This window comes from Hyperolius riggenbachi, chromosome 3, assembly GCF_040937935.1.
Source record: "Hyperolius riggenbachi isolate aHypRig1 chromosome 3, aHypRig1.pri, whole genome shotgun sequence".
NCBI classification, from domain to species: domain Eukaryota; kingdom Metazoa; phylum Chordata; class Amphibia; order Anura; family Hyperoliidae; genus Hyperolius; species Hyperolius riggenbachi.
The window spans coordinates 254157080-254171446 of record NC_090648.1 but is presented as its reverse complement, the minus strand read 5'-3'; the positions used below and the strand labels follow the sequence as shown (position 1 = coordinate 254171446).

General features: G+C 41.6%; 1 protein-coding gene across 2 annotated transcripts in view; it reads right to left on the bottom strand.

Moving 5' to 3' along the window:
- The window catches only part of SEMA3E (semaphorin 3E), a 246534-nt gene that overhangs the window by 26099 nt on the left and 206068 nt on the right, over positions 1 to 14367 (bottom strand). For both annotated transcript variants that reach the window (XM_068272670.1, XM_068272671.1), the window contains exons 7-10: positions 9559 to 9701; positions 7740 to 7854; positions 5434 to 5503; positions 3758 to 3902 (exon numbers count right to left, since the gene is read on the bottom strand). In XM_068272670.1, the coding sequence (XP_068128771.1) occupies positions 3758 to 3902; positions 5434 to 5503; positions 7740 to 7854; positions 9559 to 9701 (473 nt within the window). The remainder of the gene's footprint in view (positions 1 to 3757; positions 3903 to 5433; positions 5504 to 7739; positions 7855 to 9558; positions 9702 to 14367) is intronic.

Below are 14367 nucleotides of genomic sequence, written 5' to 3'. Positions count from 1 at the left end.
CCTACCACCCCTCACTGGTGCTCTAAACCCGCAGCAAAACTCTGGTCCCTTACCTTTAGTGTCCCTTCCTTTCCCTCTAGATTGTAAGCCTCCGGCAGGGTCCTCCTCCTTGTGTGTCCTTCCTGATCATGCACCTCCATTACTGTGCACTTATGCTATGCATCTGAGTGAACTCAAGTTGCCTAATCCCCATGCTCCCATCCATTGACTAAGCATTACCTTGTACTCATACTGTGCTGCATGATCTGTTTTTTCTTGTATTCCTGTATTGTCGTATTGCTGTATTTCACCCCTAAATATTGTCTGTAACCTAAACTAATGTCCAGCGCTGCGTAATATGTTGGCGCTTTATAAATAATACAATAAATAAATAAAATACGCAATTACCAGTACACAATAATAATGTGTGTCCTACATTGTATGTTAACACATTTATCATTTGTGCAGCGCTACGTAATATGTTGGTGCTTTATAAATACAATAAATAATAATAAAAAAAGAAGAACCACCTTTCTGCTTCCCCTCATTTTTGCTGGAACAGGAAGCCTTAGTTTACATTTAGACCTGCAGTATACAAGGTATACATATAGGACTAATGGGCTTGATTTATTAACATTCTCCCAAAGTAGAGTTGATTAGAGAACATAAGTGGATTGGCAAACCTGGCCTATATTCATTAAAAATTATTTAGGTAGGAACAGTTCTTTATCTAGGACATATCCAGCCAGTTGAATGAATTGGAGGATCTTCTGTTGCAGTCACTCGCAAGCACGTCCTTTTTTTAAATCAAAGATCTAAACCTGGATTTATTAAAAAAATAAACAAAACACTTATATTGCTAACCTTTCTGCGGTTTTTTTTGCTATGGGCCAATATGATTCAGATATAAATGAAAGTTCTACCACTTATCACCTAATAAAACAATATTCAGTGAATTCGGGTGAGGTTTTGCAGAATCACTTGTCTTCACACAACCTCTAGCTCAGAAAAGCTATACTGCACAGGGTCTTTTTACACTGAATCAGTTGCTGTCAGTTATAATTGAATGAACAACTGATGTGCAAGGTAATGTCCATGTTTCCCTGTGGCTCAGTTCACATTATATGCGTTGTAACAGAAAGCTTTTTCACAATGCACTGCTATGGAAAGTTAAAATGCATCATTTTTCCAGCACAGTAACCAAGCAGCTCGGGGTGACCCAAAACCACTAGGAAAGTATAAGAGGCTTAAGGCTCAGCGGTAATTTTGTTCGTCTGCAAGTGTAATCCTCATGAAAACTTGAATAATCACCAATTGGGTGCAATTATCATTTTTCCCAGTTTTTAAGAGCTTTAAATAAAAATCTCATAATGCATATATATTATAAACTAGTGAATAACATTATAGGTGGATTATAGGAGGATTCGTATTTAAATAGTTGAAGTCCTAATTCAGGCTTGTGTCACTCAATGCATCTATGTCCCATCCAAACTCCTTTTGTATCCTATCCTCACCTGTGTGTGGTAGACTGGGAGAAGCTGGGAAGAAGCACTTGTCAGGCTATCCCTGTGAGCTCAGAGCTGACTGTGTCCACTTGCTTGCTCAGCTGTACAAGATAGAGAGGAGGAAAGATGTGGGTAGGGTCAGATGACCTATTCTGTGCTGGGGATACAACTCTACGGGATCTTTCATAGGGACAGCTGAAGGAAGTGAATTCCCCCCCTGTCATCAGCTGCTGTTTTGCACCGGCCTGGGTGCTTGTTAGCTCAGTACCAGTTCTGGACAGGCAGCCCCACCATGGAGTTACGTCAGAGCACAGCTACAGCTTTGTTCAGTTGCAACATGTTTCTTTTCTTTGTTAATGGGTAATGCCACCATGTGGCAAGCACTGAGGCATGATGTTACAAAAGATGCCATTCAGCTGCATTTTAATTGTATCCGAATGGCACTTGTGGGAGGCAGATTATTATTATTATTGATTTATAAAGCGCCAACATATTCTCTGGTGCTGTACAAAGTAAGAAACAAACATGAGTGCAAAATAAGACAGACAATCGTATACACCAATATACAAAATACAGAATTGGTACAAATTACAGAAGCGGTACAAAATACAGAATTGGTAATTGCAGTGACAAATGTGTAACAAAATCCAAGAAACAAAAGGGTTAGAGAACCCTGCCCTTGTGAGCTTACAATATAAATGAATGGAGGGGGGGGGGAGGGGAGAACAAGAAGTGGGGTAGTATACAATATTCCTAACTAGAGGCAGTGTGGTTTAGGTTATCTATTAAAACTTGGTCAGAGGTCAGAAGGGAAACTTGCCTAAGGTAGAGTGTATGCTTGATGAAAAAGGTGAGTTTTGAGGGCACGTTTAAAGACATCAAAGGTTGGAGAGTGACGGATATGATGTGGAAGGTCATTCCAGAGGAGGGGTGAAGCACATGAGAAGTCTTGTATATGTGACTGCAAGGAGGTGATTCTAAAGGAGGACAAAAGAAGGTCATGTGCAGATCTGAAACTGCGGTTGTGTTGGTATCTGGAAACAAGTGAGGAGACACTGAACTGCCTGACAAGCACACAGTTCAGCCATCTGTCTGAAAGAGGCATTACTCTTCTGGCAAAACCAAATTCTATGAAGAGATATCTGGGTCCTATGACTGATACTTACAAAGGAATTACCCTGTAATGAATGTATCAAATATGAAAATTAGGTGAGTAATGACACAATCTCCTATTTACCTTGCTAATAATGAAATTTAAAGGAGGGTGAACAGGGTGTGGGTGAACGATGCAAGTTTAAGACCCCAAGGAATAAATGCTAAACTGTTGGCACAGAACATTTACGCACATTCACTGATTCTAAGATGCCAGCCACCTGACAGACAAAGTAAAGTTGTTTATTTACTTTGTGAAGACAAAGCTACATGTAAAAGTCTGGTTGATTTGAACATTCATTCATTTACTAGGACATTTGTATCACTTAGAGTCATACCTGAAAACTAAACAAGATATGTCATAGAAGCAGAAGGTTGCTATTGCCAATTTGCCATCTACTCAATCAGCTAATACAAGATATCACTTTACACCTCATTTTCTTGCTCGGGTTATTGGCTAACACTCTATAACACTTTGTTATGAAGTTGAGAATGACTGAGGTTTTGTAAATAAGTTTTTAAGTCAATAGTTTTAGATGTCTAAATAAAAGCAAATTAGTCAACATCATCAACACAAGTTCAATTTTGTAGCAGATTTCTGAAATTTATGGATCAAGTATGGATTTTAAACATTGTGTACTACCCCTGGGGTGTAATGCCTTGCAACTATTTATCAGTGATTGCTGACGTGCAGAAATCGTTTAAAACATGTGACCTGTAAATCTGCAAATCACTTGAGCCAAAAGTGAAGCCCTTATCTGGGATTAGTGCAATGTGCTCTGTCAATACTTGGGTAATTACATATTCATTCCCTCCAACAATCACATTAATAATTCCAAGTTTAGAACTCCATACAACCAACACAGAGCCTGTTCCATAGTGAGATTTCATGGCTTAATTAGCAGTCATATGCATTTTGATTGCCGCTTGGCATTGCATTAGTTTGATGTGTCAAGCCATTCCTCAATGAATAATTTAGCTCAGCTGGAGGCACAAAGAAATAGCGTAAAGTGATTGCAGAAAGCTGGTAGCTATTTTTGGCAGGTAACATGGCTTTTGTAAAATAAGCAATATACATTATCTTGAATAAAGTTGAAACATTTAATGTAAGCAAAACTCACTGAGCCAGGCCTTGGATAAGGCACTTTGCCTTCATACATAGACCAATGGTATTCTGGTCCTTCCTTGTGGGCATATGGGCCATTGAAAGCATCACGTATACTGGCCATATGGTACACACAAACAGCATAGCCTTTAAAAATGTTGCTGAAAGACAAAACACAACATTTTATTTTTAAACATAACATAGCATACTTAATTTTTTCCCAAAAGTCATTTCCAGGTTGAAATACAAATTTTTGCATTACTTTAAAAAGTTTGGCCTTTTATAATTAACTTTTGCACGATACACATTTTTATGTTTTTGAGACACAAAAATATACAAGCACATTTTTTGTCATCTATGCAAAAACATGAAAGTTTTGTGAAGACGATAGCAAAAGGGACATGTTTAGTCATCACCATATAAGAGTTTGAGAGTGTGTGTGTGTGTGTGTGTGTGTGTGTGTGTGTGTGTGTGTGTGTGTGTGTGTGTGTGTGTGTGTGTGTGTGTGTGTGTGTGTGTGTGTGTGTGTGTATATACCGGTGAGTCATGGCCCTGCATCAACGAATCAGGATAAACAGATATCTGATATCTCAGTGCTTATTATTCATTTCAACAGCCCAAATTGTGTAAAGAGTGAAGTTTAGCGCTCATCCATAGACCACTGTCTCCAAATGCATGTGTCCATTCATATTCTCATAAGTGCTTATCTCCAACTCCAGAACACAATTTTCATACAGCCACAGCGGGGGCAACCAATAGCCGCGTGAGATAACAAGTAAAGGTCCTGGTACAACGTCCAATCCCAGAGCCCCGATAAGTCACAAGGGAGTAACGAGACTAGTCAGGCTTGGACGTACCAGGAAGATAGACACGGTGGTGTGCAGAGGACGGGAGCGATACTGCTGCACAGTACACCGGCAGTGGTGGAGGTGCAGCAAATCCCATCCTGGCAATGGGGGAGAGCCCGTAGTAAAACTGTATGTCCACTTACTCTCCGTGAGCATGTGAGTGCATTTTTAGAATAACATGTATCTATTGTTTTATCTGGATTATACTATGAGCAGCTTTATACTTTGAAGTATCTGGCTTGAATGAAAATTGGGATCTGTAGTTGGAGGTCCCTGTTCATCTAGGTCTTGTATGCATCAACTTCAGACATATGGGCTTTGCAAGTACTGGTAGTGGGATCCTGAGGTCTAAGATTCCTGGATAATGCTTGCATTTGACCAGTCTAATAGTAGGCAATAGTATCCGGTTAGTGTATCACCTGCAGGGTGATACACTACTACAATCTCTACTAGAGGCCTGATAGCACTCATCCATAGACCACTGTCTCTATATGCATACAGCATATCTATTCATATTCTCATAAGTTAATGGTGGCGGACTGAAGTAAAGTAAAGCATTGCATATAAGTGAAGCATTGATGTATAGTTGTATAAGCACTTATGAGAATATGAATAGATATGCTGTATGCATATAGAGACAGTGGATGAGTGCTATCAGGCCTCTGGTAGAGATTGTAGTAGTTATACCTTGCTTGCATTAGCGTACATCTTGGTATTTTAGTTACACCAGAGATATGCTTTAATAAATGCAATGAATACAAATTCCCAGAATCCCAGCCCAGTTACTCTAACCTGTTGACTAAACATTATCCTGAACTGTATATTTGCAAAACATAATCCTCACCTTGTAGTGCTGAATAAGCCAAAGATTTCAGGGTTTTTGCCATCTCTTGTTGGTAACAAGAAAACATCTTCTGCATTAAGGAAAAAAAAAACACAGGTCATATTTAATGTCATATTTACTTTCAAGCATACATATATGATCATCATTGTGATTATCATCATCCAGTGACTTACTAATTTGTCTTCCATCCACTCACTGCACATCATTACATGCTTCGCTGCACAAGTTCTCTAGAAAGCCCCTATTCAATGTATTTTACCTTACTTGTCCTCTTTGGTTTGGTAACACCATTAAAGTTCTATTTCAGCTCCCTCCCCTCGATTTTTAATGCACGTGATAGCAAAATTGTATTACGGTAATTAGCAATGCCTGCTGCCCATTGCGTGGGTGTTCATTTGCAAAAAATATTGAGAGTACCTGATATATCAAGTAATACAGAAGACATGACTTGACCCAGTACATCTCCAACAGCTCAGAGAGAATACCTTTTTGTGTCCTGAATTTCAATTACAGTTCAGCAGTTCTTCCCTGTTCAGTGTGAAATCGAGCATTTAACCATCCCCAGACCTCAAACTCATCTCTTGCTGATGTTTTCTCTTTGATTGATGTACTGTATTATGTATTATTAATATTATAAACAGTAGAAAATGTGATATAGTTTACTATTTTTATATATGTTCCAATTTCTAATATATCCCCATACTCATTGGAATATATTGATTCCTAGCTCATTTTCCCAAACAATCTCTCCCTCATGTGTAAGCCATGCATTTAACATTGGCTTTAATTTTATTCTGGTGCATTACATTTTTGACGTTACTATTCAGTTCTTTCTCTATAATCTCTGTATGAAAACTCATCAGCCCCAGAGTGGACAGCACCTGGCTGTCTGGCCGATAGACATGCAGAATGGACCCATGTGTCATGATCGCTGCTGCAGCAGGTATTGCTGGCAGTAGTAGTGCTGCTGCTCAGGCAGTTCTGATCTCTTTCCATGCAAGCTGCATAGCTTTGTCTGCCTTTCCCTGCTGTCAGCTTGTGACTGATTATCATTCACCTGTGTGGGAATCTGCATGTCTGCTCCCATTGGATGACCTCAGTATAAAGATCTGCTTCCTGCAGGGTTTCCTCGGGCTATCATAGTTTCAGTGTAGCTAGTCTTGCTGTTGCTTCAGCCCCAGACCGTGTTTCTTGTTCTAAAGATACTTTGCTGGTCTTGCATCATATATTGGTTCATTGCCAATATATATGCATACCAGCACGTTTATTATTTTCCTTGTATTCGTGTTACGTTGATACATCAGTGACGCTGATATATACGTACACGAACTGTTTATATCCTGTGTTCAGTTAGTCAGTTTTCCAGCACGTTTTGGTAGTTTGCGCGTATCGTGATCACCCGTGCTGAGTTAGTATCCTGCTCCTGGTCCTGTTTGTGGATTGCGTTCATCTCTGCGAGGAGATAACGAATCCTTCTGAATCCTGTCCTCTTACCGTTTGTGGATTGCGTTTATCTCTGCGAAGAGATAGCGAATCCTTCTGAGTCCTGTTCCCTGTATTGCTCCAGTGCTAGTCAGTGTTCCTGCTTATGTCATATATCGGTTCATTGCCGATATATACATATGTTAGTCAGACGTTACAAATAGTTTCATTGATAGCTGTAATTGTAATACGCTAGGAAAACATACTTATTGTATATTTGTCTGTGTTACGTTCATCTATCTTGATCCTGCTATTTCCTGACTATCCTGTCCTGTCTTTGTGAGGCACGCCATTGCTGCAAACGCATTGGCTGCCTCATTCCAGTCTGTCTTGTTGTGGACGCTTGCTGTCGCTAAGTAGCCGCTAGCTAGCAAGCGTTCATTCTGTCTACCTGCCCTGATCTCCTCAGTTCTGGTTTATGCGCTCAGCGCTACTTTGCGCTGAGACGTTATCACGAAAGTATTGTTTGTGGCTGTTCGGATCTGCACCGGCTCTGTGCGCCACAATCTCCTATTGGAGTCAGTCCTCTCCTCCACTAAACTGGGGATATCCTGATTCCTTGTGCTGGTGTGTGTACCTCCTTCACGTCAGCTTATGCATCACGTGCTGACCATGGAGAATACACCTCCAAGCCTAACACCATGGTTTCCTATGGAAAAGCTTGAAATCTTTAACATGTGTCCATCTCTATTATGTTCAGATTCATCCATTGTGTTTTTATACTACACAAAGCAGATGTGCACATCTTTTTGGACAATTGTGCTGCCATTCATCCCATAGTATGGCACATAATGATACCACATGAAAAAACATAAATTATTTACCAAGTTCATCAAAGTGTGTGTCAATCCCATGTGGTCCAGGTACTGAGCAAACCAGTCTTGATTTTAGAAATGTGGTCCATTTGTTTAACATCATTCTCTGACCCCCCATGTCATTCTGTAAAGAAAACAGGTACACAACAGTTCACATCTGGCATGAAAACAGCATCTAATTTCAATCTTTTATTGCCACACAGCAAGTTAAATAAAATTTCAGGCAAACTTTTTTTTAAATCACAGTGAGGGAATCATGTGAGTTTCTCTTCCACTCTACCCCCATCAGGGATCACTATACTGCCAGCTTCCAGCAGGGCCCGGGAAAAGACATAAGCTGTGGCGAGGGACACACGTGACTTCTAGGGGCTAAAAGAAGCCCTAGGTAAGTAAAGCTAGCTTTTATCCATTGCCGAGGATACCCTTTAATGGCCCCGTCAATCAAGTTTAATTCAGCATGTATACCTAGCTTAAGAGATAGAAAAGAGGTAACAGTTCTAGTAATATGATATTGGAAAGCCCACACTTCCTTGCAGAAGCCCTGTCTCTGCCTGAAAATCCCAACCCCCTTACCTGTTCGGTTAAGCATCACTTTTGTTTATGGCTCCCACCATAGACTGGAAGATCACTAGTCTGTGTGACCAGATCTGTGTATCCAGACATTGTTGGTACATTTTTTTTATGCACATTAAGGAAAAGGGTTGGGAGGTGGGGTAGGGCAGTAAATCACTATTTGTATGTGTTTTACTGGCTGATCTGATAAAAACAGAGACGTCTGCAATATTAAAGCATAATTTAGGCTACGTTCACACTGGAGTGTTGTGATGTGTTGTGTCAGACAATATAATCGCATTGCTTAAGCAATGCAATTACGGTATATTGTAATGGCACTTCCACATTGGTACGTTGGAAGTGCAGTGCAATGGAATCCGGGGTCACAACATGAGGCATGCTGTGCAGTACTGAACAACTTGTTCGTTTACAGTGGTAGTGAAGGATACTTTTAAATAACTGTATGCTTCACTGTATGAATCACAACACACATTTAATGCATGATGGGACTTTTTCCTGGTGTTGTGTTATGATCCTGTTTTTACAAGGCACACAGTGTAATGCCCCAGTATAAACCTAGTCTTCAGGTATAAATATTTAGCTTTTTACTCAGCTTCAGGGGCTACCTACCATGTTTACAATATAAGTTCAGTATTTTGGCCTGAAAAGTGCACAAATAGCAGCAAATGTTTAATTACGACCATAGGAAAAATAAAGCTTTTATTAACCATGACCAAGTATGGTGTGATCCCTTTTTTATACTGCACTGCAAAATAGCCTCGTTAGTTGTGGAAAAGTGCTTGTTGGCACAGGGTGGAAGTGCTGACGGCAATCATTTTGCCCTATAACCAACGCTTTGTCAAAAACCCTGATTATATGATAAAATGATCGTTGACCCCCTCCACCCTGTGCTTATTTTGTATTTGAAACTGACTGCTTTTAAGGCGATGAAACTAAAGAATACCTTTTATGGATGAAGTTGAAGATGTAGATGCTCCTAGATCTACTTTGTTACTGAAAAACATATCTCTTAACCTGGATCTGAATGTTACTCCATTGTGGTAAAGACAATTATTTGCTAACATTAGGCAATATATAGAGTGTGCTTTTCTAGTTCTCGTTGTATACCGTGCTGTTAGCTGAAGAACGTGCATTACTCTGCAACAAGCCTTGAGCTGAGAAGTTGTTGAGGCATTGAACAATAACTTGTGGTACAAGTAATGTTTTTTGGTGAAGTAAATAAGAAAGGGAATGTTTATATTTATAATGTACTTACAGCACAGACTCTCCCCACTCTAGAATAAATAGCCTGGACTCCTTTGTCCCCCTCCATTGCCTTTTCAGTGTAGAAGAAGTAAATTTTGTTGTCATCTTTGTCTTCATTGTCTGGAATCATATAGGACCCAACAAACTTTGGTTCTAGACAAACAAAATCAAAACAAAAGGTAAGAGATCATTTTTCATAGCATACATGCAACATACACATTTTGTTTTCTTGAAACTTAGCAAACATAGGATCCTCAACCCACCAAACCTGTTTTTCCACCCTCTTGGTTTTAGAGAGACATTTGAAAGTTCTTTATTGTGATGACACCTTACACACTTTTCAACCATTGATGCAGTCATTATTTGCTATTCACTTCATATTTTTCTTATATTTATAATATAAGAAAATATTATATTTATAATAATTTTATTTTCCTTAATTTCCTGATTTTTGTACAAGGTCTTAAGTGATCTGAGGAAGAAAAAGACAGATACCGACCTATGGAGAGGGAAGGCTCTGGGTCCTAAAGAGCCTTCTTGTTACTTTCTCAGTGTCCTGATTCCAGCTCTGTAAGCTCAGTTGCTTGGATACACCTTTGAGGATCCTTAAAGCAATCATAAGCACTTGTGTCCCTGAAGATGGACTACTCCATACTACGCATGCACAAGCAGGCTTGTTGCTTCTCGGGGGCTCCCAGAAGCAGCAAATTTGAATGGAGGTGACAGTGCTGGAACCAGGACACCGAGGGATGAACAGGAAGGCTCTTTAGGATCCAGAGCGTTCCTTCTCCATAGGTGAGTATCGGCTTTTTTTTTTTTCCCCCTCAGGTATCATTCCCTATTGCTTTAAGCACAAAATCAGGGTGATTTATAAAGGTCATGGTAACTTGTGATGCTGTACAATTGTGAAAAAAACCCAGTTGTGCATTTTATGAAAAAAATGTATCGGCCATTGCTAGGCTCCATTATGGTTTTAACCCTTAGACTGCAGCCATAGGCGTAGCAATAACCCCTGTGACTCCTGCCATTACAGGAGGGGCCCATAGGCTTTGGGGGGCCCTCCTCCTCCCTCCCCCCAACCGCAAGAACAGCCAATTAGCAAAGAAACCTCCCTCTTTGCTCACAAAAACCGTGTGCAGGAGCGTGTGTAATTTTTTTTTCCTGCTTCCAGATGCTGCTTAACAGCAGAACACTCTCTGCTGCCATCTGCCAGCTCCTGATCACGTGACCAGCATGGGGTTCGGAAGGGCCCAAGGGGACCCCATGCTATCATTTGTGCGGGGGTCCCTATTCAATCTAGTTACGCCCCTGACTGCAGCATCTATTGGGCGTTTCTGTGTTTCCGCATTCATATGCCATGGATGTCTAAAGAACTACATCCACCTGCCGTGTACGTCGATAGGCATCTTTGTTCCCCAAACTTCTGTGCCATGGTTGTCTAAAAGGCTTTTGGTACAAAGTTTTGGCTCAGTGCCAACTTTCTACTTTACTTGAAATATGCAATACATTGTAAGGGCCCGTTTCCACTAGGAGCGGTGCGATGTGGCTATATAGCCGCATCGCACCGCGTGTATGCTGAAACACATGCACGGCAATGGAAGAGTTTCCACTGCGTGCATGTTGTGCGGAGCGGTGCGGCGCGATCCAGAATCAGAATCAGTTTATTCACCGAGTACGCTGTAGACGTACCTGGAATTGGTTGTGGTACACATAGCAAAGGCAGGAGAGCGTGAGACATTTAAGTCATTCAATAGTTTCAGAGACAGAGCATGCAGTAATTCAAGAGACAGACGTACATGCATTGGTGAGATTAAAAGTAAAAACATATACATACATATACATATTACAGCATTCATGCCAGGCACTGAGAAAGAGTACATTAGTCCTAATTTAGGGTGCCTGGGGAGCTGGGTAGTCCGTGATAAAAACTATAGGGGCCCAGTTGGGCAAGTGTTCAGCAGGAGAACAGCTTGAGGAAAAAAGGTGTTCCTGCGCCTTGTGGTTCTGGTGTGGATTGTTCTGAAACAGCGGCCTAATGGGAGTGGCTCAAAGAAGCGACTGCCTGGGTGGGAGGGATCTTGAGCGATCCTGCAGGCTCTTTTCCTCACTCTGGCGGTGTGGATGAGGTCAAGGGGGGGCAGGGGCATGCCGATGATCTTTTCTGCAGCGCTAATTACTCTTTGTAGTTTATACTTGTCACTAGCTGTTGCCCCTGCATACCAGACAATAATGGAGGAGCACAGGATGGACTCGATTGTGGCAGAGTAGAAACTGGTGAGCAGCTCCCATAGGATGCCAAATTTCTTCAGCTGGCGCAGGAAAAAGTGCTGGGCACTCTTCTGGGTTTTGGTGGTGTTTTGCCCCCATTTGAGGTCCCTGGTTATGGTGGTGCCTAGGAACCGAACACATGGTACCCTGGTGACTTTGGTCTCACCAATTCAGACTGGTGGAAGTGCAGGAGGGAGTTCTCTGTAATCCACAATCAGCTTGACTGTCTTGGCCGCATTGAGGACGAGATTATTGTCTTTACACCAGTTGCAGAGCCTCTCAATCTCGCTGTGGTAGGCCTGCTCCTCCTTCCTGCTAATGAGGCCGATGATGGTTGTATCGTCCGCAAATTTTGACCTTAACAGAGTCAGCATTTGAGATGCAGTTGTTGGTGTAGAGGGAGAACAAGAGTGGGGACAGTACACACCCCTGTGGTGCCCCTGTGTTGGTGGTTCTCACGCTGGAGGAGCAGTCCCCAAGCTTGACCCGTTGTGTTCTGTTTGAGAGGAAGTCCCCCACCCACCTGCAAAGGGATGGGTCGATCCCAAGTTGCATGAGGTTGCCGAGCAGAATGTCAGGCCAAATGGTGTTGAAGGCTGAGCTAAAGTCCAAGAACAAGAGCCTGGCATAGGAGTCAGGGTTGTCGAGATGCTCCGTGATGTATGCCAGGCTGATATTGATGGCATCCTCAACTGACCTATTTGCTCAATATGCGAATTGATGGGGGTCGAGGAGTGCATTGGTGGAGCTCTTAAGGAATGCAAGAACCAGTCGCTCAAAGATCTTCATGATGATGGGAGTAAGGGCTACAGGTCTGAAGTTGTTGTGATCAGTGTTTCCCGGTTTCTTGGGGACTGGAATAATTGTAGACTTTTTGAGGCAGGGAGGGACCCTGCATTCCATTAGGGACCTATTGTAGATTGAGGTGAGGATGGGAGCTATCTGTGCTGCACAGGTTTTAAGGCAGCTTGATGACACGCCATCTGGGCCAGCGGCTTTCCTGTTGTTGAGTTTACGAAGTTGGCGCAGTACATCCCCCTCCTGGATTACCATTGGCGCACCGTGCCCCTTTGGGAGGGATGGAAAGGGGGGATATCCATCGGTGTGGGAAGGTGTTCGAATCTACAATAAAACTTGTTTAGTTCTTCAGCCAGTTGGATGCTAGGGGTCGCCTGGTGGTGAGCAGGTTTGAAGTTGGTAACTGCCCTGAGGCCTTTCCAAGCCTCCCGTGAGTTGTTGGATTGCAGATTCTCGCACGGCTGCATCCGCCCGCAGCCGCGTCCCATCTCCTCCAATACACTTCCGCATTGGGAGATGCGGAAGTGATGCGGCCGGCGGCGGAAGTGATGCGATGCGGCTAGGTAGCCGCATTCGCATCACTAAAGTAGTGGAAATGGGCCCTAAATTGATCCTTACCTATGAAAATGTTACTGCAGCTCTATGCAGCTGAAAAATGCTTCCACTGCAAGATGTGATTAGTCCATTTACATTTTATGTTTTTATAATAATTAGACTAATTCTGTATCATAATAATTAGTATTATTTTCAATCATCTCAAATATATTTGCACCTCAATGACATCCCTACTGGCTTCTGTGGACTTTGGTACATATAGATTTGGGAAACACATTTAATAAACACAATCAAACATAGCTGGGACTGGCATGTAGCTTTATTAGAAATATACTGGCAATCTTAAGGGTTAAACATAATTTATGTGTGGGGCATGTTTGTAAAACACCCATACAAATATGATAAATACTATCCTAATAATTATCATTGTTTTAATAAAACAATGGTGACCCTCCCTCCACTATAACAATAAACTGCCTTAATGGAAGAAAAATAGAACCGTTTCTACTTGTTGCTATTTTAATTGTTCAGTGTTAGGTTATCACAAAAATGTTCTTAAAGCAAATCAAACATAAATCGGATCATGCTGGACAGAAAAGGATTAAGATGAATTGGGGCCCTAGACAAGATAGCATTTTTTGTCTACCGCTGATGGTCACCTGACTTTATTAGTAAGATTTGGAGGGAGCTAGCGTCCACCAGGCCTCTAGACTCTCTACAGGCCCTAGGCAGCTGCCTAGGTTTGCTTTGTGGATGATCCAGCACTGATGCTGGGCAAAATTTAGCCCTAGGGATGATGCGCAAGTGTGCTGAGAGGCAGCTGGTATGGATTTGCAAGCTTGAGCTCATCATTCTGGCATCATGCTGATGTCTGAGAATTTGAGGGTTTAGTGAAGGGTGGAGTTTAGGGTGCCATTACTTTTGTGCTTGTAGGCTTTTGAGATGTAATTCTCACCCAGAGAGCAAGACTTAATTAGGCTTACTGTACATTAAAAATGGATTTGTCTGCAAAGATCCAAAAAGTTTTACATGGCTTAACCCTCTCGTTTTCAGCCGATTTGTCCTAAACTATCTACTACCAAGCAGTTTTTAGACACTTTGCACTTATAGGTTTACTTAGGATTTGTGACAAGAAAACCTACATGAAATAGGACATGTTATATATTGTTTTTTTCATAATAAATTGGGCTTGAACGCT